A 23,672-nucleotide genomic window follows, 5' to 3' on the forward strand; every position below is an offset into this window, starting at 1 on the left:
AGTTTCCAATTTGGAAATGCCAATGACAGAAGAACAAAAGAAAAAGAAAGGAGTGGAGGGGAAAGGAGGAGAGCCCAGAGGGAAATAATGTGAGGTCTGGGTTTACTGAATTTAAAGTGCCTAGATGATACCCCAGTGGTAATGTCAGAGAGAGACTTACACATATGGCACTAGAATTCAGAGGAGGTTAAGGCTAAAACAAAAATCTGGTCATCACTAGCATTCACCTAAAATATGTGAATTTCTATCACGTATCTGACACCATGTTAAGTGCTAGGGGTAGCACTGAAAACAAGGAAAGCGAAATCAGTATTTTGCACTTATGGATCTTCTTCTTCCTCAAAATCACACCACGTGTGGTTCTCTTAAGGAAATGCATATAAATGAATTCTTTATTCAGAAGGGCAAAGGATGAGGAAACAGAAGTCTACATTTTGAGGAGTCAAGTCACTAGAGAAAGCAGGCAATACAATATAAATGCTGTGGATGTGGACAAATCCTGTGGAAGGGGAGTTCAGGACACCCGGGAAGGCTGGAGGATGCTGGTCTAAACCACACTAGAGGCAAGCAGAGGGAAACGGGGTCAGGGAAGATTCTCAGAAGAAATGCTTTCCGACTGAGACTTTGGATAAACAAAATCACTGAGGCAAAAGAATAAGAAACTTTATTCCAGGTTGTGTGAAGAATCCATGTTAATATTCAGTGGACAAGGTATATTTGAGAAACTTAAGAAAAATTCAGTGGCTAAGTGTAGTGTATGAGACTGGGGAGAGCCTAAGAATAATGAGAAATCACTGAAAGACTTGAAGCAGAAAATTACTTAAGATTAGAGTCTTGGAAAGATCACTTTAGTTACTACGTGAAGAATAAAATTGAAGAGAGGAAGCAAACTCTACGGCAGGAAGGCCTGAACAGAAGGGCACAGGACTAATCCAAGAGAGAAAGAATGACACCGTCAGCAAAGTGGCAGCAGCATCTAAGTAGGAGTAGCTGAGCTATGAGAGTGGTGAATTCACAGGAAGAGTGAGTGCAGAACAAGCTGGGTGAGACTTTCCAAGTCATCATTCCAATGTGAATGCTAATCCTGCAACGTATATAGCATCACTAGAAGGCACATAAAAATAAATAAAATGCATGCAATAAATTTGAGAAAATGGCAGACTGCAAAGAGAAAAAGCACAGACAAATTGAGGAAAAAAAAAAAGGATGATTTGCGCAAACTCATGCCACTAAAAGCCCTGAGGTTTTTCAAACTTTGGGAAAAAAGAAATTTACAACTGCTATTTACCAAATGCTGTCTCCTGATCCAAAGCAAAAAAACCACATACCCTAGGACCAAACCTAGTGAATGGTTACCACAATGCCAAATTTATATCTCAACTGCCAAATGGCAAAGCAATGGTAAAAGTAATTTTCTAATTGCTAGGATAATTAACAGAGTATCATTTGTTTTAGATAAATATGGCAGCCCCAGTTCTAAAATACTCTCACATGTTACTAGATAATTTGATGATGGTTGTAAACTAGTAAACACAAGTATCAAACATTTAGGACATCCACATACACAGCATAGCAATCACTGCCAGTTTGTACACCTCTGATTTATTTTAAAAACAGATGTTCCTGTTAGGAACATTTTAAAAGACAAATACAAAAACTAAATATTATTCTGCTGTAAGATAAATGTTATCACTGATATTTTCATATCATAAAATGTTAACAGAAAAAAAGGTCTTATTTAAGGAGGTCCCATAAATCAAAGATCTCTTCTTGGATTCAGCCTATAAGAAAAAACAAACTTGAATTTGTCTATCTTTGCCTTTTATCATATAGATTTGTGGTGCAGTATAAAGCATTTCAGGTAGTTTTAACTTTTCCTATACAACCATGCATGTAAGGCATAGCTAAAATAGTGACAACTGATAAGCCTTTTGCAAAGCTGTGGCTTCAACACAAGTCCAGGAAGCATGATATGAGAAAATGAATAAAGGCTTTTAAATCTTGGTTTTGCATTCTGACTTTGGACATTTTACTAGGTATTTGCGTTTAATTTATTAATGTCTCTGGGTCTTGGCTTCCGGTATCTGTGAATTGTAATCCCTATCACACATGAATGTTTTATAGATTAAAGATAACTGTACAAAGCACACAATACAGTATTTATCACACTGGAAAAACTCAACAAATGTTATTATTTATCATCATCTTATTAAGTAGCTTATATACTTAAGTTTTTTTTTTTTTTTCATTTTAAAATTTAACTTTCAGATACAGGGGGCCATGTGCAGGTTTGTTACATGGGTATACTGCAGTCAGGTAGTGAGCATGGTACCCAATAGGTAGTTTGTTCTTGAACCTGCGTAGCCCCCCTCTAGTAGTCCACAATGTCTACTGTTCCCATGTTTATGTCCACATGTGCTCAGTGTTTAGATCCCACTTATAAGTGAGAACATGTGCTATGTAGTTTTCTGTTCCGACATTAATTCGTTTAGGTTAATGGCCTCTGGCTCCATTCATATTGCTGCAAAGGGCATGATTTCATTCTTTTTTAGGGCTGTGTGGTATTCCATGGTGTATATATACCACATTTTCTTTATCCAGTCCACCACTACTGATGGGCACCTAGCTTGATTCCATGTCTTTGCTATTATGAATGGCATGGCAATGAACATACAACTGCATGTATCTTTGTCTATTTTCCTTTGTGTATGTATCTAGTAATAGGATAGTTGGGCCTAATGGTAGCTCTGTTTTAAGTGGAGAAATTTCCAAACTGTATTCCACAGTGTATAAGCATTGCTTTTTCTCTGCAACTTTGCCAGTATCTACTGTTTTCTGACTTTTTAATAACAGCCATTCTGAGTGGTGTGAGACAGTATCTCATTGTGGTTTTGATTTGCATTTCTGATGATTAGTGATGATAAGCATTTTTTCATATGTTTGTTGGCTGCTTGTATGTCTTATTTTGAAAAATGTCTGTTAATGTCCTTTGCCTGCTTTTTGATGGGGTTGGTTTTTGCTTTGAATTAAGTTCCTTATAGATTCTGGATATTAGACCTTTGTCAGATGCATAGTTTATGAATATTTTCTCCCATTCTGTAGATTGTCTATTTACTCTGCTGGTAGTTCTCCCTCTTTTGCTGTGCAGAAGCTCTCTAATTAGATCCCACTTGTCAATTTTTATTCTTATTACAACTGCTTTTGGAGACTTAGCCAAAAATTCTTTGCTCAGGTTGATGCTGAGGATGGTATTTCCTAGGTTTTTCTCTAAAATTTTTATAGTTTTAGGTTTTATAATTAAATTCTTAATCCATATTAAGTTAACTTTTGTATATGGTGAAAGGTAAGGGTCCCATTTCATTCTTCTGCATATGGCTAGCCAGCTATCCCAGCACCATTTATTGCATAGGGAGTCTTTTCCCCATTAATTGTTTTTGTTGGACTTGTCAAAGATCAGATGATTGTAGGTGTGTGGCTTTATTTCTGAGCTTTCTATTCGATTCCATTGGGCTATGTCTGTTTTTTGTACCAGTGCCATGCTGTTTTCTTTATTGTAGCCTGACAGTATAGTTTGAACTTGGGTAGTGTGATGCCTCTGGCTATGTGTTTTGCTTAGGATTGCTTTGACTCTTCGGGTTCTTCTTTGGTTCCACATGATTTTTAGAAAATAGTTTTTTCTAATTCTTTGAAGAATGATGTTGCTTGTTGGATAGGAATAGCACTGAACCTGTAAACTGTTTTGGGCAGTATGGCCACTTTAATGATATTGATTCTTCTAATCCATGAGCATGGAATATTTTTCCATTTGTTTGTATCATCTCTGATTTCTTTCTGCAATATTTTATAGTTTTCCTTGTAGAGATCTTTCATCTCTCTGGGACAGCTATATCCCCAGCTATTTCATTTTATTTGTGGTTACTGTAAATGGGATTGAGCTCTTGATTTGACTCTCAGCCTGGATGCTACTGGTGTATAGAAAAGTTACTGATTTTTGTACATGGATTTTGTATACTGAAACCCTGCTAAAATCGTTTATCAGTTCTAGCAGCCTCTTGGAGTCTTTAGGGTTTTTTATACTTAGAATAAAATCATAGTGTCAGTGAAGAGAGGTAGTTTGACTTGTTTTTTTTTTCCTATCCAGATGCCTTTTATTTATTTTTCTTGCCTGATTGCTCTGGCTAGAACTTTCTTATGTTATTTCTTAGTGGTCATTTATCAGTCGTTATCTTATCTGACCTTATCAGCATTATTTGGTATCACTGATCACTTCTTCCTCTTAAAATGTTTTCCTCCTTGGCATCTAGTGTACCACACTCCTCGTTTTCCTCCTCCCTAGATGGTTACCCCTTCTCAGTCCTTGCTGGTTGCTTTTCATTCTCTTGACATTGGAGTACTCCAGGAGTCTGTCCTTATACCTCTTTTCTACATTGTCTAACTCATTCCTTTGGTGAGCTCATGCAGTCTTGTAGCTTTAAATAGCACCCATGAACAGACAATTCCCCAATTATACCTCCAGCCTAGTTCTCTTTGCTAACTTCCATACTCTGGAGGTTACTGGTTACTATATGGAGTAAATGACATATAGTCATGAGCTATAATCCAGCTGCCTATGTGACATCACTACATGATATATGTAAGACTTCTCCTGCTTTTCTCGTGTCTAAAATGGAGCTCCCCCTACTGCTTCCCTTGAAACGTACGCTGCAGAATCTCCTGTTAATGACAACTCCATCCTTTTAGTTACTCAGGCCAAAAACTTTGGGAGTCTTTCTTTATTATTATTATTATTATTATTATTATTATTATACTTTAAGTTCTAGGGTACATGTGCATAACGTGCAGGTTTGTTACATATGTATACTTGTGCCATGTTGCTGTGCTGCACCCATCAACTCGTCAGCACCCATCAACTCGTCATTTACATCAGGTATAACTCCCAATGCAATCCCTCACCCCGCCGCCCCCCTCCTCATGATAGGCCCCGGTGTGTGATGTTCCCCTTCCCGAGTCCAAGTGATGTCATTGTTCAGTTCCCACCTATGAGTGAGAACATGCGGTGTTTGGTTTTCTGTTCTTGTGATAGTTTGCTAAGAATGATGGTTTCCAGCTGCATCCATGTCCCTACAAAGGACACAAACTCATCCTTTTTTATGGCTGCGTAGTATTCCATGGTGTATATGTGCCACATTTTCTTAATCCAGTCTGTCATTGATGGACATTTGGGTTGATTCCAAGTCTTTGCTACTGTGAATAGTGCCGCAATAAACATACGTGTGCATGTGTCTTTATAGCAGCATGATTTATAATCCTTTGGGTATATACCCAGTAATGGGATGGCTGGGTCATATGGTACATCTAGTTCTAGATCCTTGAGGAATCACCATACTGTTTTCCATAATGGTTGAACTAGTTTACAATCCCACCAACAGTGTAAAAGTGTTCCTATTTCTCCACATCCTCTCCAGCACCTGTTGTTTCCTGACTTTTTAATGATCGCCATTCTAACTGGTGTGAGATGGTACCTCATTGTGGTTTTGATTTGCATTTCTCTGATGGCCAGTGATGATGAGCATTTTTTCATGTGTCTGTTGGCAAACCCACAGCCAATATCATACTGAATGGGCAAAAACTGGAAAAATTCCCTTTGAAAACTGGCACAAGACAGGGATGCCCTCTCACACCACTCCTATTCAACATAGTGTTGGAAGTTCTGGCTAGGGCAATCAGGCAAGAGAAAGAAATCAAGGGTATTCAGTTAGGAAAAGAAGAAGTCAAATTGTCCCTCTTTGCAGATGACATGATTGTATATTTAGAAAATCCCATTGTCTCAGCCCAAAATCTCCTTAAGCTGATAAGCAACTTCAGCAAAGTCTCAGGATACAAAATTAATGTGCAAAAATCACAAGCATTCATATACACCAGTAACAGACAAACAGAGAGCCAAATCATGAATGAACTTCCATTCACAATTGCTTCAAAGAGAATAAAATACCTAGGAATCCAACTTACAAGGGATGTAAAGGACCTCTTCAAGGAGAACTACAAACCACTGCTCAGTGAAATAAAAGAGGACACAAACAAATAGAAGAACATACCATGCTCATGGATAGGAAGAATCAATATTGTGAAAATGGCCATACTGCCCAAGGTAATTTATAGATTCAATGCCATCCCCATCAAGCTACCAATGAGTTTTTTCACAGAATTGGAAAAAACTGCTTTAAAGTTCATATGGAACCAAAAAAGAGCCCGCATCTCCAAGACAATCCTAAGTCAAAAGAACAAAGCTGGAGGCATCACGCTACCTGACTTCAAACTATACTACAAGGCTACAGTAACCAAAACAGCATGGTACTGGTACCAAAACAGAGATATAGACCAATGGAACAGAACAGAGTCCTCAGAAATAATACCACACATCTACAGCCATCTGATCTTTGACAAACCTGAGAGAAACAAGAAATGGGGAAAGGATTCCCTATTTAATAAATGGTGCTGGGAAAATTGGCTAGCCATAAGTAGAAAGCTGAAACCGGATCCTTTCCTTACTCCTTATACGAAAATTAATTCAAGATGGATTAGAGACTTAAATGTTAGACCTAATACCATAAAAACCCTAGAGGAAAACCTAGGTAGTACCATTCAGGACATAGGCATGGGCAAAGACTTCATGTCTAAAACACTAAAAGCAACGGCAGCAAAAGCCAAAATTGACAAATGGGATCTCATTAAACTAAAGAGCTTCTGCACAGCAAAAGAAACTACCATCAGAGTGAACAGGCAACCTACAGAATGGGAGTCTTTCTTGATTCCTCTCTTTTCCCACATACTATGCTCACCCCATCAGACTATTTCTCTTGGCTATGCCTCCAAAACATATCCAGAATCCAATCACTTCTCACCACATCTACTGTCACCAACTTGATGACAGTATCCCTCTCAGCTGGCTGGTGGCAACAGCCTTCTACTAGGTCTCCTTGCTTCCAGTATAATCCCCTTAGAGTAACACAACATGACAGCAGAGAAATCCTGTTAAAACCTAAGTTAGATATACAAATCTTGTGCTCAATATCTTCCAATGGGTCGTCTTCTTACTCTAAGAAGAAATTGAAGTCTTTATAATGTTCCAGAAGGCCGTAAACAATCTCCCTGACTTCATTCCACCCCGCAACTTTCTGACTTCACCTTTTCCTCTCCCCTTTCTTCACTCCACTCCACTCCACTTCATGCAACTCAAATGCCACAATTATCAGTTAGCTACAACCACTGAGAATTAAAGTAACTTCTGAAAAATTAAGTTAGTAACAAAATATGAATATTTAATTTCACACATAACTTCTTAATAAATCCAAACAGTGATGGAAAGTAAAATCTTCCTAAGGATTAATATTAGAATTAAAAGTTCTTATGGATTCATAATGTAGCTATCTGCTTTGGAAGACCTATATACTGTTATGTGCCGAGAATACAAAAATTTAATTACTACATCTTTTGTCTTCCCTACTGAGTAATAAAATCATGACAACTATCAGTATGTCTAGATGTATTATTACATATTTACTCCAAATGTAATTTTAGCATTTACATTTTAATATAAAATATATGTTGTTATCTCATGAATGGCTGCTGGGTATAGGAGAAAAGGTTTCCTTGCTCTGATCATGCTGGGGAAGCTCTTCAAGTTAAAACTACCATCTAGACAGAATAGCCTAGCATCCAGCTCACCTTTCATCTAAGAGCATAAAATAGAAATATTAATTTTTAATTTCTTAGGACTATTATTATTGTTAAACAAGATTTTTAAATGAGATTCCAAAATACCAGTATTCCAAATAATTACCTCTTTTCTTCTCGTTCTGTCTTTGGACGGTACTTTTTTTTTTTTTTTTTTGAGATGGAGTCTTGCTCTGTTGCCCAGGCTGGAGGGCAATAGGGTGATCTCGGCTCACTGCAGCCTCCGCCTCCTAGGTTCAAGCAATTCTCCTGCCTCAGCCTCCCAAGTAGCTGGGACTACAGGCACCCACCACCACACCATGCTAATTTTTGTATTTTTAGTAGAGGCAGAGTTTCACCATGTTGGTCAGGCTAGTCATGAACACCTGACCTCAAGTGATCCACCTGCCTTGGCCTCCCAAAGTGCTGGGATTATAGGCAAGAGCCACCACGCTGGGCCTTGACAATACTTTTTGAAAGAAAAAAGACTGGTCCTGAAAACCACTTGCCACAATCTTTCACTCTTACACATGTGCCAAAACAATAGTTATTTACTTATGTATCTGTTTCCTAATTCACTGTGAGTTCACTGAGAAAAGAGAATTTTAAAGGCTTAGCAAAGTACCTTACATATAGTAGGGTATTTAAAAAAAAATAATGAATGAGAGTTATTGTCAGCTTTTGATTTATATTGCTAAAGGTCAAGAGAGGACAAGGATAATCCAACATGGTGAATTTAAATTTGTGTGACAGATTTACACTGACACTTCAATACAAGCATGTGTGATGTTCGACGCATTTCCTAAGAAAGAATAAAATCACAACTGTGAAGCTGTAAGTCCTCAGAGAGCTCTCTAAACTGTGACGTATAGTATATTTTGTTTTTCTTTAAGATGAAGATCCAGTTTGACCTAGACTAACTCCTTTGGGGCTTTCTAGATTACCATGACCAACTTGTCCTGGTTTGCCCAGTACATTCCTGATCCTAGGAAACCCACTGATCACAGCAGACAAAGACGGTTGGTCACCCTACCTTAGCCAGGCAATGTAAATCAGTTTCTTCGTTTCTGGATCTGTCCTGAATGAGAAAATTGTGTGTGCATGTGCATACGCTATCAGGTGACATATTGTACTCTACTTTTAGTAGTAAGATTGCTCAATGTACCGTCAGTTTTGTAAGCAGTTTTGTAAGTACTACCTCTCTGAACTCATGTGTTCCACATATCATCTTTATAATTTTTTTTAACTTCCTGCATCTTCCTGTGTCCAGGTCTGGCTTCAAAAATAAAGTATTGTATACGTATTTTCTCAGTTTAACCAGTCTCAATATCAGTTACTTTACATTTATTCACCATTCTCCCCTCAATAGCTCCTTTTTAAATTATAAAATTAATACATTCCCTCTAAAAATTCAAAAAGTAGAGAAAATACTACAATATAAACGTTTCTATTTTTCCCTCCAGCCAAACAAGCCCCCTTCCCAAATGTAATCACTATTTACAGTGGCACAATGGTCATTTCAGATATTTTTTCCATGTATATGAACATGTATTTGTTTCTCCTCTGAGTTCTTTTTGTTGCTGTTTTTTTTTCCCCACACAAATAGGACTGTTATTATGTTCTTCTATGATTAGCTTCTTTCTCTATTAATATTAGCAGATATCTGTCTTATTCTTTGCCATAGCTGTACAGTATTTCCATTGTGTGGCTGTACCATAATTATTTAGTAATGTTCTACTTTTGCTCTGTCTTATCAAAACATATTTCATTTGAATCCATCATTTGGTTAAGATCAATCAGTTTCCTTTCTAAAAATAAAACATTACGTTAGCCATTAAAATGAAATTCTTAGGAAAACACAATAAACACATAATTAGCTTTATTAAATTTCTATCAGGCAAAAGAGACATGATTAATCTGCTAAGAAACTAAGAAGCAAAGAGCTTAGTAGCTCTTTGAGACAGTGATATTTAGATGAGAACCCTAAACAAATTAACAGCTAGAGAATCGATATAGGCATGAGTCCATGGAAATAAGTCTATTTCATTGCTGATGACTGTCTTTTAAAGGGATTTTTAAGTAGTACCATAATGAAGATCAGGCAGTCTTATTGAGGTTACTTAACTTTTGGAATACTAGAATGATAATTTAAAAGAGAAACCTTGTGGAAAATAAATATTAACAAGGTGAGATGAAAGAAAAAAAGCTATTTTATTTACTTCTTTATCAAAAAGTATGATGCCTCTGATTTGTCTCTTCTGCAGATGACATGACTAGATTCTCTAATAGTCGTATGTTTTCTCTCCCATCATGAGTCTTTCTCTCCGGTCCTGGACCTCTTGGTCAGTGGTTCTTTCAAGCATGGTTCTTAGAGCTAAACACATCTGACCACAGATATAGTGTCATCACAGTGGACCATGGCGTGATACTACTCCTAAAACCTAAGGCTGTTTAACATATTAATATGTCTTTAATTCACAGTCTTTGTAATGGGGGAGATGGGTGACAACAGTGCTGACTTCCTCACAAAGTTGTCTTCCAGTTAAAATGATATAGAACCTTTACAGCAACATGGATGCAGCTGGAGGCCATTATCCTAAGTGAACTAATGCAGGAACAGCAAACCAAACACCACAGGTTCTCACTTACAAGAGGGAGCTAAACAGTGAATACACATGGACACAAAGATGGGAAAACAGGCACTGGGGACTGCTTGAGCGGGGAGTTGGCCGGATGGCTACCCATTGGGTATTATGCTCACTACCTTGGTGATGCGATCATTCGTAAACCAAGCCTCACCAACACACAGTTTACCCAAGTAACAAACCTGTAAATGTACCCACTCCTGAATGTAAAACAGAAGTAGGGGGAAAAAAAAGAATCGGAGGAAGGGACAGGAGGAACAAGATAGAAAAAAAAGACAATGTAGGATGCAACCAAACTTTTATATTTGAGATGCTATAAAATGAACAACAATAATTCATTAGTTGGAGGGTGGCTCTCTCTATATCAAATAGTTAAACTATTTTGACATTCATAAAAGATCTTCAATCTATAGTGAGTCTAAGCCAGTGTCCAGTGCAAGATGTAGAAAACAGAAAACATAAGCAATGACTAAATAAAATGACATAAAAGATACAAAAAATTTTAAATACAAATATTTTATTAAAAATAACAGGTAACATTTGGGCATTTTCTATATACTAAACACTTTTCTAAGTGCATTATATGTATTAGCTTGTTTATACAGCAACTACCTTAGCTAGAAACTACTATTACTTCCATACAACAAATGAGGGAACTAAGGAACAGGGGGGATTAACATGGCAAATTAAAAGCAGAGTCAGGAGTCAATTCCAGGCAGTCTGACTTAGAAACTCTCACTCTGCCTTTCTAATTATCCTTTGTGTGGGGGCTCAAGTTCTAGATAGGATGTTCAGAAATGGACTAATATAGCTGAGGGGCAAGAGTTACTCTTGGCAGACAGGGATCTCCTTGGTTCTGACAACTTGAGCATTCTGATCCATAGGTCAGTACACATTAAACCCTATCAATAATGACAGTGTGACTGTTCCATTGGATGAGCGCCCCAGAAATGTGGAACTCCGTCATAACAGAAGCTGCCTAAAAATAGTTAAATATAGCAGGACAAGGAAGAATAACAATATTAAAATTGGAGAGAATAATTGATTCTGCCTCCTTCCCAGTGCAGGATTTTTCTAGATATCGCTAACAGAGAGTCACTTGGTCTCTTCTTGAACTAACTCCCCTGCCCCAGTTACTTCAACTGCTTATTAATTTTCTGACTACCTTCTTGGTCACGCTCTGGTTGGTCAATATCCCTTCTTAAAATGTGACACCCTAAATTGAGCACTAAATCCAAAAATGGTCTGATCTAAACAAGCGAGCTCTCTCTCTCTTAAGCAGAACCTGTCAGAGCTATCATAGCGAAGGTTCTAACACTGCATTGGGAGGTTGAACTAGCTGACATTAAGTCCTCATCCAAATAAGATTCTATGAATCCTAGATAGATTACATGAGCAGAGATAAAATAACAATTGATACTTCATAGCCTCAGAAAGGATATTCTTCCAAAGTAACAGATGTACTCATGTTTAGGAAGGCATTTTAAAAGCTACAGAATTTATGAAATATAAAACAAGGTTTCTGTAATTCAAGTTGCCATAAATAGTAAAAATTTATTATTTAGTTAGTTAGTCATTTACTTATATTTATTCCCAGGTTCAAATGATTCTCCTGCCTCAGCCTCCTGTGTAGCTAGGATTACAGGTGCCTGCCACCACGCCCAATTTTTACATTTTTAGTAGGGACGGGGTTTCACCATGTTGGCCAGGCTGGCCTCGAACTCGTGAACTCAAATGATCCACCCACCTCGGCCTCCCAAAGTGCTGGGATTACAGGCGTGAGCCACCAAGCTTGGCCAAAAATTTATTTTTAAAGTGAGAATATAAAGACTATCTTTACTTTAAATGTATTAGGAAGAGAAAGAGAAGGGAAGGGAGAAGAGCAGATAAAATTGAACAGGAAATCCACAGGGTAATCTTTGTGAGAATAAAGCTCTGAATGCCAGCTTTATTCAATTTTAACATAACATTATCATTGTGGAATCTTCAAGGGGATTTTTCAGCGGCCAGCAATTTGTGTTTCTCTTTTCCAGCCTCAGAATCAGCAGAATTAAAATGTGTGGTGAAAATGAGTTTCTAGCATGCTCTCACAAGATTTGTGTGAACAAAAATGCTTAGTACTCTCCAAGTGTAACATTAGGTTTTCATCATCTAATGAGAAATAGCTGGTAGATTTTATGAAAAGAAAAAAATTCAAGGTTTCTCGGTCTGATAGTAACGTGTTGTTTTATACTTCATGAAAGGAGAAAAGTTTTCACACTACCCAAACTGCATATAAATTCCTTTTTGTAACTAATATTTGCAGTCTTATGTTTTCATATCTAAGCATCAAAGAGTCTAAGTAATGGACAACAGATAGAGCTTTTCTTGAAAGAAGAAACCACTTGCACTGATCGGCATTTAATAAATTACACAGGAGGGAATCAGTCCACCTTAGATCATTAGTCATTTTAACTGCAAACTGGAAAAGTGACAAATTCCTTCAGCTGATTTTAATGTGGCTAAGAGCTCTAGGATTCTGCAGATATGCCGTCACCTCAAAGTTTCTTAAGTGATAAAGTCCTTGTTGTTTCTGCATTTGTATAATGAATGCGGCAGCCAAAAACAGCCAGGAGCAGAGACCTCTAGTTCAGTTCCCTGCCCACAGCCTTCTCTCCCAATTGTAATGGGTATTGAACACTCTCTGAAAGTAGGAGATAATTTTATGGGGCATTTTTGTAATATTCAAGAGTAGGGTATTATCATGTTACTACTAACAAATTAAAGCATTTTTATTTAGAATTGATCTATTTACAAATTTACTAGTTTAGTTATCCAAATGTGCATTTCAAGTGATTATGCATAGTATTTACAGTGCTTTTTTAAAGCTTTACTATTGATGGCATTCTTAGTAGAGAATAGAGAAAAACTAAGTTAGTCACTGAAAACATTCTTCTAAAAGGCAGAATAATATGAAGATTTTTGATACTTCTAGAAATTTGTTTTCATAATATAATCCTAATTTAACTGAATGAGATGAGTGAATGGATTAATATACATATGTGTGAGACAGAGAAGCAAGCTCGAGTGATAATCTCTTTAATAAAAGGAAAAAAAGGCAGTGATAAAGAAAAAATAACCAGGTATTGACTGAATGCTTAGTATTCCCCTAAAATTTATGTTGAAGCCCCAACCCCCAATATGATAGCATTTGGAGACAGGGTCTTTGTGAGGTAATATGATTTAGATGAGGTCATAAGGGTGGGAACCTCATGATGAGATTAGTGCCCTTCTAAGTACAGACATGAAAAAATTTGCTGGGCCGGGCACAGTGGTTCACGGCTATAATCCCAGTACTTTGGGAGGCCAAGGCGGGTGGATCACGAGGTCAGGACTTCAAGACCAGCCTGACCAACATAGTGAAACCCCGTCTCTACTAAAAATACAAAAAATTAGCCAGGTGTGGGGGCAGGCACCTGTAATCTCAGCTACTCAGGAAGTTGAGGCAGGAGAACTGCTAGAACCCAGGAGGCAGAGGTTGCAGTGAGCCGAGATCGCACCACTGCACTCCAGCCTGGGTGACAGTGCAAGACTGTCTCAAAAGAAAAAAAGAAAAAACCTGCTCACCAGAAACTGACCATCTGACCATGATTTGGACTTCCCAGCCTCTAGAACTGTGAGAAATAAATTTCTGTTGTTTAAGCTACCTTGTCAATGTCAATGGTATAGCAATCCTAGCTAAGACACTAAAAATGGTCTACAATGAATTAAGAAATAGTTTACATTGGTTTTATATTGTGGCCAAACAACTGTTTCAATAATGACAATTCAAAGTTACAGATAATTTCAGAATTCTTAAATCCATAATTAACTTATCACTTTCTTTTAGCCATTTTTCATCAGGCTGGAAGAATTTCCTGAAATCAGACTTCTGTTTGCACCTAAACAAGCTTTTTTTTACACAATATAGTCTTTTACCTAAATAACTTTTTGTAGAATACTCTACTTCCAGATATTAACTGAACACTCTGTTCAATCCAAAGGGTACTCAAAATCATAATCATTACAGAGATATTTTAAAATATCTTTATCATGTAATATTTAATCCATAAAAACATGTAAGTTATAAAGCATAATATTAAAACACCATCCAGCACCCATTCGAGAACTGGGACATCGGCAATACCACAGAAGCTATCCCGTGTGTTTCTTCCTGCTCTTTTTCCTTTGCCACTCTGTGACATGGGTGTTTTTCCAGCTACTGCTGTAGTTGTAACCCACTCTACTAATGTGAAGTTTGGTTTACTTGTAAAGGCAGAAAGAACACTTTAAACTTCGATTCTAAGAATTTTAAAAACAGATGCTGAAGTGTCATATTTGTAATTTGGCTTCTAAATAAAATTTTAATAATGACTCACACTCATGGCCAAAGGATTTAGTACCAACTCCCTCCGGTCCCTTGAGCAGTCTAAAGTGGAAAACAGCAGGAAACTCGTGCTTCGGGATATGAGGGCAGGACAATTCAAAGCAAGGACGGTGGCTAAATAGAGGTAAATAGACAACTAAGTTTTATCATTTTGCTGCTTTTTAGCACTGTGGTTGGTCCCCTTCTACTAAAAATTCATTTCTCCAACAGAGAAAACAGTGCAGTTGGCATTGGTACTAATTACCCTTACCAGTAGAAATGTCATGCTTGACAAAATAGAGATTGTTTTAGTAGAAGCAATTCCCGAATGAAAAATAAAAAAGACATTTTCAAGTCCTTATTGGTACAAAATGAATATACATAAGCATAAAGATTTTATACAATACATCCCAACATAAGTATGCAAGCAAACTTGCTCTAAGGGATTTCAGCACTACAGTAAGATATGCATTGCTCAGCAAGACATACTCCGAAGAAGTGATTTGATTAGATATATAATTAAACCTAAAGTATTTGAAGAGTTCCCCAATGCAGACTTACTGCATTTTGACCTTCTTGTAATCCCAAGTAGCATCTCAACTAGGATCCATAAAAGTTAGAAATTTAAAACTGGTATGACCTTTTATCTACCAAGATTTGGCAAGAATGGAGGATGATAAAGGTCACTATAGGCCAGAGAGAGCCAGACATGTACGCTCAGGTAATGCTAACACTTTCTTTCTTAAAGGGGAAGAGGGCTCGACATAAACTTTATTGCAGATACCATGAGTGTTCTATCCAGTGTGAGGATACAGTCTCTTATGAAATTCAATTCTGCATTATGGGTAATTGCTACTAACTCTGCTGAAAAATAAGTAACAAAATATATAATAATCTTGAAATGTCAGAGTCAAAAGGTACTTTAGAGCTCAATGGCCCAAATCCTTCATTTTTTTAGGCTACAAAAATTGAGAACTCAGAGATATGATAAAACTTGCCATGTACACATGGCTAATAACAGCTGAAACTTAAAATCTCGTCTTCTAGCTTCAAGTTCCTGCTTTTTCCCACAATACCATGACCCCAAAAGATGCACATAAAATTATGTTTTTGCATTCCTAGGGGGAAAATACTTAAATTGTAAGATATAAATTCAAAAGAACTGAATATATCTAAAGATGTAAATATATTTGGGAAGATATTTTAAAATCCTCACTTATTCTTCCAAGTAACTATGAAAGAATCATTTTCAGTAATCAAGCTGAAAAAAAGATGGAATCTTTCTTGCCCAATAGATAATAAGCACTGAGTTATGTTTTCTTTTAGTCAGGTATTTCAGTCAAGTATCACCACATAACAAACCACCCCAACAGCAGGGAATTACCTGGGCAGGTCTTCCGCTCTATGTGGTATGAGCTACGGTGCTAGGATGGCTGATGTCACCCTAAGGATGGATCGGGAACTCAGATGGGGTTAAATTGTCTGGGACGTGTGGATAGTTAGAATCATTAAGAAGCTTCCATATGAACTCAGGTGGGTCTGTTGGCTAGGAGCCTTAGTTCTTCACGTGGACCTCGTCACATGGCTGCTTGGGCTGCCTCATGGTATGGCAGCTGGGTTCCAAGAAGAATTATTACCAAAAAAGAGACTAGCAGCTGCCAGGCCAACTCAGGGGCTTGTCCTGAAAAGGACAGAGTATCACTTGTGCCTTATTTTATTCAAAGCAGTCCCAGGCTAAGCTCAGAGTCAATGTGGCAGGGGGCTAGATGAGGGCATGAATAATAAAAGGGATAGTTTATTGAGGCATCTCCAAAGTACAACCTACCACATAAAGACTGTTAAAATCCTGGCCAAACACAGTATTTGGAAAAAAGTGTTTTTCCAATTTTTTCCGAGATGGGGGTACTGACCAAGAATAATGAGACGGAGGTACTGACCAAGTACCCCCGGTCAGGTACTTGGGGGGTACTGACCAAGAATAATGAGAAGGGAGACGGGGGTACTGATGGGGGTACTGCCCAAGAATAATGAGAAACTCTACAACTCTAAAACTTAAATGTAGATACAAATAATTACACTAATCCTCCATCTTTCTAGTTCTTCACTGGATGGGCTTTATGGAATTCCATATATGGCATTATTTTCAGCCAGATATTAATTTTTAATCAATATATGTTTAAAAATGGGCATATATCTCCATAATGTATTTCTGAATTTATAAGCTGCTAATTTAAACAAATTTATTTATTAAATGTGACACTGGGTGAAGAGAGGGGAAGGCCAAGCTCCAACTGAATTAATTCAATTATATGCTTTATAGATTACCAGGCAACCTATAGGTTATTTTATCCAAAGCCAGCTAGGACAGAGCTTGGATAGATAATAAAGACATTTAAGGGGAGAGAATGGGAACACTGGAGTACTTAAAAGTATGTAAGTATCCATTCTAGATATATTTGAAAGTTTCAAAAAAATTATCAAAGGAGTAGGAATCTAATTTACTGAAGGGTACTGTGTGCACTGTACTAGGTACACTGACCACATTATTTCACTTAATCCTCTCAAATGCCTCGTGGAATGGGTATGGTTATTTCCATTTGTGCGTGAGTAAATTAAAAACTCTAGAGTCATTGACACACACTTGGAAAGCAGAATAGAACCCAATCCCTTTGACCTTACAGTCTATTTGCCCTATCACAATTTTTCTATGGTGTCTTCAAGGTACAGCACTAAATTCACTAAATTCTACTTTATTTCTGATTGATTTCCTTTTGGAAGCAGTTTTCAAACACTTTACTTTTCTCTGTTTCCAGTCTTCTTCATTATTAACTATTTGGAAGCAAATATTTACAGAAAGTTGACATTTAAAGAAATCCTTAAGTTTTCTGAATTAAAATCATGTTCCTCCAATTACCTGTTCATCTAAATTTGTGGTTTCTTACAGAAGGGTATACTAAATACTAAAGCCTTAAAAATAAAAGGGCCAGGAAAAAACATTCTCACCTTAAATCAGCACTTTATAACTGTATCACAGCAAAAGGAATATTGTATCATTTTAGTGCATTAGCTTCAATGTCTTCCATAATGTCTTAATCATTCTACCAATGTCTAAGCTCCTTGTTAACCAGTACCATCAACCATAGGGTTATCTCCCATGGCACTAAGCACAGTCACCTACACATGGTAGGTATTAAGTGTTGGTGGACAGAGGGAAACCTGAAATACTCAAAATTACATTGGAGATGTTATTTTAAAAGCACCTATCAAATATTAGTTACTTTCAATTATTTGGTGACATATAATAATAGCAATGGTAGGCAGAGTAGATATATTCAAAGATATATTATTTCTATTTGGGAATATGTGCAGTAGTCCCTAACCCTTGCCTATTGCCTGATAAGATGAGGAATGAATAAATTTAGGACATTTATTTTGGAAGGGAATAAAGACAGTTAGAAAAGGAACACAGAAGGAACACAGAAAGGAACCACAAAGAACTCTCAAAAGAGTTGACTGTTGGACTAATTTTATTCAAATATTTATTTTCATTTATTATAAAAGGTATATTTATGAAAATTAACACTGGAAAATAAGAGAATATTACCACCTTAAATTTAGATAGCAAACAAGGCCAGAACATGGGATAATAGCTAATAAAACATCTGATACTGATATAAAACACTGTAAAGGGAGATTAAAGGTCAAAAAAATCCAAGTTTGAAAATATAGGAATAAAGAATTCTAGAAAGGGAACAACCTATCTTAAGGTTCTGGTTCACCTAATGGCAATAATGAATTGTGGACTGTCATGACTAATCATACTGGGCGGAAGGTAGAAGATGACTAAATAATATCAATGTCCGTATGTTTCTAAAAGTGGCCATCATTATAACATGTATGTAATTGTATACAAGTATCATTTTAGAGCAACAACAAAAGGTAGCATTATAGAACAAAAAAAATTTCTGCCTTTTTTTAGGGGAAAAAGAAAAGTCAATAAAATTTCTAGTGTAGCCAAGAAGCAATTTTGATTTATGTGTAAAATAAAAGCATAGTAACGATATAAACTGTATAAAACCTTATTGATGTTTTATAATTTTCAGAATTCTAAAGGTTAGGAAAACAATTGTCTTTGGGAAATAAAATATTAACTTCTCACATATTACCTAATTAGATAATCATCAAGTCACAGCATAGCATTAAGAGTACTTAAAATTTACACTCTCATTGTATAATCCCACATATTACATCAAAAAAAAACCTAAAGTCTCAAACCCCCACATATCTCTAGGCAAATTCCCCACCTACTAACCACTGTATGAGACATTTCTTTTCCAAAAACACTTCAAAATTAACATTTTCATGGGCTTTTTAAATTTACAAACCAGGAACTGTAGTAAAAACTAAGACAGAAAAGGGCTCAGTCAAGCAATAATACAGTAATTTAGGAAACTTCTAAAAAAGGATTTGGTTCTACACTGTGTTCTAAAATGAAATTCAGGAAATAAACTTTATATGCCTGACTTACCATATGTGAAAAGGTACCTTTAGCCTCTCATTAATATACAATCTTTCTAATTCTAAATAAACACATGTAAATGTTCTAAAAAAAGGACTACATATCTACTAAGACAGATACTTGTAATTTTAGCAGCTAGATTTGCCTACCTGTTTTCTTGATAACAACAGGGAGAAAATAAAACAAATTGGAATAACTAAGGGATCTTGTCCCAATCTCCACTAGCACCCAGAACATTTAATATCTCGTGGCTTTACTGCAACTGGTACATTTAATAAGAATTACTCTGTGCCATAAATGAGAATAATATCTAAACAGGAATTATTCAATTCAAATCACACAGATGAGCAATTGTTAATTATTTCTTATATGCACAGCACTAAAACCATAAAATAAATGTTTAATTTTCTTTTTCTATCTAATTTAATTTGAAAAAACTGAAAATCTAAAAAAGTATAAGAGTACATTTTGGAACATTATTGCATTATTTATATTTTAGGAATCCTTTGGTACAATAATAATGCTTGAGGTACGTTCTTAAAAATATTCTACACATTATAAAATATACAGTTCTCCCTCATGTTATCAGTACCCAAAAAGAAATTAATAGAATAATATTAATAATAACAAAAAACATAAAATCTCGCATTCACATACTTCTGATTTAATTTTCTAAATGGCAAAGGGTAGATGTTTTTCTCACTCAGAGGATAAAATTATGTCTATCAAGGAACAACAGAATTGTATTCTAAGATTCTGCTATACGCAAAGTGCCAGCCTTGCTCCTGGTAGAAAATACAAGGAGAGCTAATAGAGGAGTAAGAGAAAAAGACATTTATGAACTTTAAGGAACTCTGAATGCCACAGAATCATATAGAAAAGGAACCACAGGAATTTGGATGAGGAATACATTGGTTGTAGTTAAAGGAAGTATATTCTCCTTTAAAGAAAAGGAAAAATAAATGAGTTCTATACACTCGTGTAGGAGATAAAGCAGGGAGAAGAGATAATTTGTTAAAGTATCAGGGATCATGTTCCTTATTTATTATGATTTACTGCACTAGGAATGTGGCTGTCAAAGTAGAACGGTAAGGAAGGGAGAACGAAGCCGTGACAGCAATCAGCTTCTGCTGTAGTACTCTCACATAAATTCTGTAGTATTGAAACGGTTATAGAAAACTGACATAGGCCGGGCGAAACAAGCTCTGTCTCAAAAACAGCTGCATTTAACCACAGATAAGAAGGCCCTTTTCTACACAGTGATAGAAATCACTTTATCTACCTGGAGAATCCAAATAAAATCTGGAGTTTAAAGTGCACACAAGAGTGTTAAATTCCCTAAAGCAACTTCAAAACTGAAGGAAAAATGAACAGTTACCATTTTAAAACACTTCCCAAGAGTAAGTAACAGTGCTGAGTAAATCTTTGCTAGTTTATAGCTTGATATGTGTAATTTAACCTTCTATGAAAGTAGAAGTCTCTCCCCAAATTACCCAGAGAAACAAAATACTCACTGGGACATATAACAATATATGAGCTATCTACAAAAACAAATTAACATAAATTATATTCTGAGGGACTCGATTCCTTGCCACTATTTTTGGATTTTATTAAAATAGAGAAAAAGTGGGGAAGCATGCAAAAATTTGATCTGCAAAATTATCACTCACAGAAAAGTAATTTTTTAAAAGCAAAATAGTTCATTATTTCTAAGGCGTACCATCCATCCTGATATTTGCCATAACATTTTCACTGTAGATAATTTTAAAAGAATTCATTCTTTAAATATCAGACATATAATTTTCCTCAATATATGTGATGCGTCTTTAAAAATATTTTAGGTTTTTAGTTAACATTAAAAAATTAACTCTCATTAAAAAAAACCAACTTTATGGTATAGAGTGCATTGGTTTTCAAAGTCTAATCACTGCAAAACTTTACAATTACTAAAGCCATAACGGATTACATTTCAGTCTATCTTCAGCAAGAATACAAAGTAGGTAATGAAGCTGCCAGCTGTATATTTTATATATTACCCTTGCATTTATGGCAACTGTATATTAATATAGAATATTCCTCTCTGTTTTAATCTATTTTCTTTCAATATTCCAAAATTAAAACTTAGCCAATACAAATAATAATAAAAGAGCAGAGCTGTATAGATGTAAAAAAATCATTAACAGCAATTTCTCAGCTTTAATGGAAAAAGTGTTGGTATCTAGCAAACAAATCTTCTTCTGCCAAATAAGAAATCAAAAACACAAATGTCTTAACAAAGATGGGTAAACAGGACACACATATTTCCAGTTTCCATTATCATACCCAGAAAAGAGCATATGCTGTAATTTTAATCACCGACAAAGCTGCAGTTTCATATAACAAATAACTTGCAGTGTCTGACATTTAAGAGAAAAGGCTTACTTAAGATGCATGCTTCACCAGTTCTATGAATGTGTCACAACTGCCAATAACAGATATAGCAGCATTTCATTTACAGTGAAAAGATGCTAGTTAAAATAAAGCCATGTAGGTATACATGCTTATATATATACGCCACTTTCACAAAATTTTGTTGCAAGGCAATTAAAGAGGATTGTATTTAAAATAACTCACCTTTCGCCCATCACTTGCATGGCAATTCACATTTAGAGGAGTCAGTAAAGCCATTAGTTTTTCTTCATTACCACTCCTATAAAAAGGTAGTAAGTCAATTCCTATAAAATTACAAAGCTTCTTATGAATATTTATGCATAATTTTTTCACATGAGAGTAAAATATGGGTTTGCTTTGATTTCTTTTACATGGATCACAAGAAATCTCTTTTGCAATATTCAGTTCAATTACTACATTTCTAATTAATATCTGTTAATTACTCTATAGTGGTATGTCTTAAATAATGTAGTTTTCTACATTTTTGTTTTATTTATCTACATAAAGTCATCTTCTTAATTACAAACAAACTTTATTCTGATAAATGGACTAAAACATTGGAGTTAAAACATACATACAAAATGCTGTAAAGAGCTAATCAATTAAATTATAAACGACCAAGAACAACAACAAAAAAATAGATGAGGATTTTAACATTTACTTTTTGCTCTTCATTCAAGCTTTACTAGAAAAATCTTCAGAAGAAAATGAAGATATAGGTATTTAAATACTCCAAGAATATCACTGGAAAAGCTGGGCAACTAAGGTTTGCAGGTACCTTAAGAAATGTTCCAAATAAAATTAATCTTATAATCATCACCATATGAAAAGATTTTATTATATATACTAATCATGCAAAATAAAGTATATAAAGATTTAGTATCTGCATAATTGCATAAAATCCAAGCAAGACAATAACGTTATATTTTTTATAGTCCTCCACCTGCCCTCCTCCTTCTCTTCCTTAATGCATTATACACACTTAAAATGAATGGAATCACTTACCTAGCAGCTTCTAGGAGTTCGTCTTTCTTGTATTCACCTAGATGATTGCAAAATATCATGCTGTTAGCATTTGGCAGAAGACAGATTAAGAAATGCAGTAGGCAGCAAATAGAGAATTAAATAGAGAAGAACAGAAAAAGAGAGTCCACACCCCGCTGGGTGATGGAGCCGTGACGTTAGCCAGCTTGTGAAGGCAGCATCACCAGTGCCTTGGAGACGGGCAGCAAATTGACGCAGCTTCTTGTCCAATCCTCAGATGAAATAGCTTTCTTCAGACAACCAATGAATGCTAAATCTCGTGTCCAGAAACACATTCCCTCTGATAAGAGCATGCCAGCTGAAGACAATGTCCCCTCCCCCCTTTTCTATTCAGGCTGTCACAGTATACTTGTGAAGCATAATACATTTTGAGACAAAAGCAAAAGAATGTGGCTCTTTAAAGGTACAAATTACTAGTCTTCTCAAAACTGAAGTTTTATTGGTAATGACACGGAAAGTTAAAAAAAAAAACATTAATTACTATTATTGAGCTTTATAGCAGCAGAAAATGCAAATATCAGAACCATGTAGCCTTTGACTCGATAGGGAAGGTCTGTAGACTAGAAATACGTGAACTACGTACCAAATGCCATGAACCTCTTGGAGGCAGCGCTCCAAAAACCAAAACAGTGAATACATTTTGAAACGACAATAATATCCTAACATGCTGTAATCTTAACACTTCATATAAATTCAATACCAATTTGAACACATAATAAATCTTAAAAATATTTTTTAAAAGGAGGTTGGGGTCTTCGAGAATGAGCAGATATCTAACTACTGCGACATGGGTAATTTTTCCCCATTCTGTTTTATCACAATGGATTTTTAAAATATATCAAATGATGAAAATAGAAATATAATTAAAAATCATCCATAATAAATTTCTTAGGGTATTCAAGATCTAACAGATTTTTTTTGCAAGCTCAATTGAAGG

General features: G+C 35.8%; 1 protein-coding gene across 3 annotated transcripts in view; it reads right to left on the reverse strand.

Annotated features, from left to right (window-relative positions):
• The window catches only part of TNKS (tankyrase), a 227,012-nt gene that overhangs the window by 83,703 nt on the left and 119,637 nt on the right, over positions 1-23,672 (reverse strand). For all 3 annotated transcript variants that reach the window (XR_002523692.2, XM_031669351.1, XM_003902438.5), the window contains exons 4-5: positions 22,697-22,733; positions 21,875-21,950 (exon numbers count right to left, since the gene is read on the reverse strand). Coding sequence is in view for 2 of the 3 variants with exons in the window: in XM_031669351.1 (XP_031525211.1) it covers positions 21,875-21,950; positions 22,697-22,733 (113 nt within the window). In the remaining variant the exon portion in view is untranslated. The remainder of the gene's footprint in view (positions 1-21,874; positions 21,951-22,696; positions 22,734-23,672) is intronic.

The sequence above is a fragment of the Papio anubis genome, chromosome 8 (genome assembly GCF_008728515.1).
Source record: "Papio anubis isolate 15944 chromosome 8, Panubis1.0, whole genome shotgun sequence".
In the NCBI taxonomy this organism is placed as follows: Eukaryota; Metazoa; Chordata; class Mammalia; order Primates; family Cercopithecidae; genus Papio; species Papio anubis.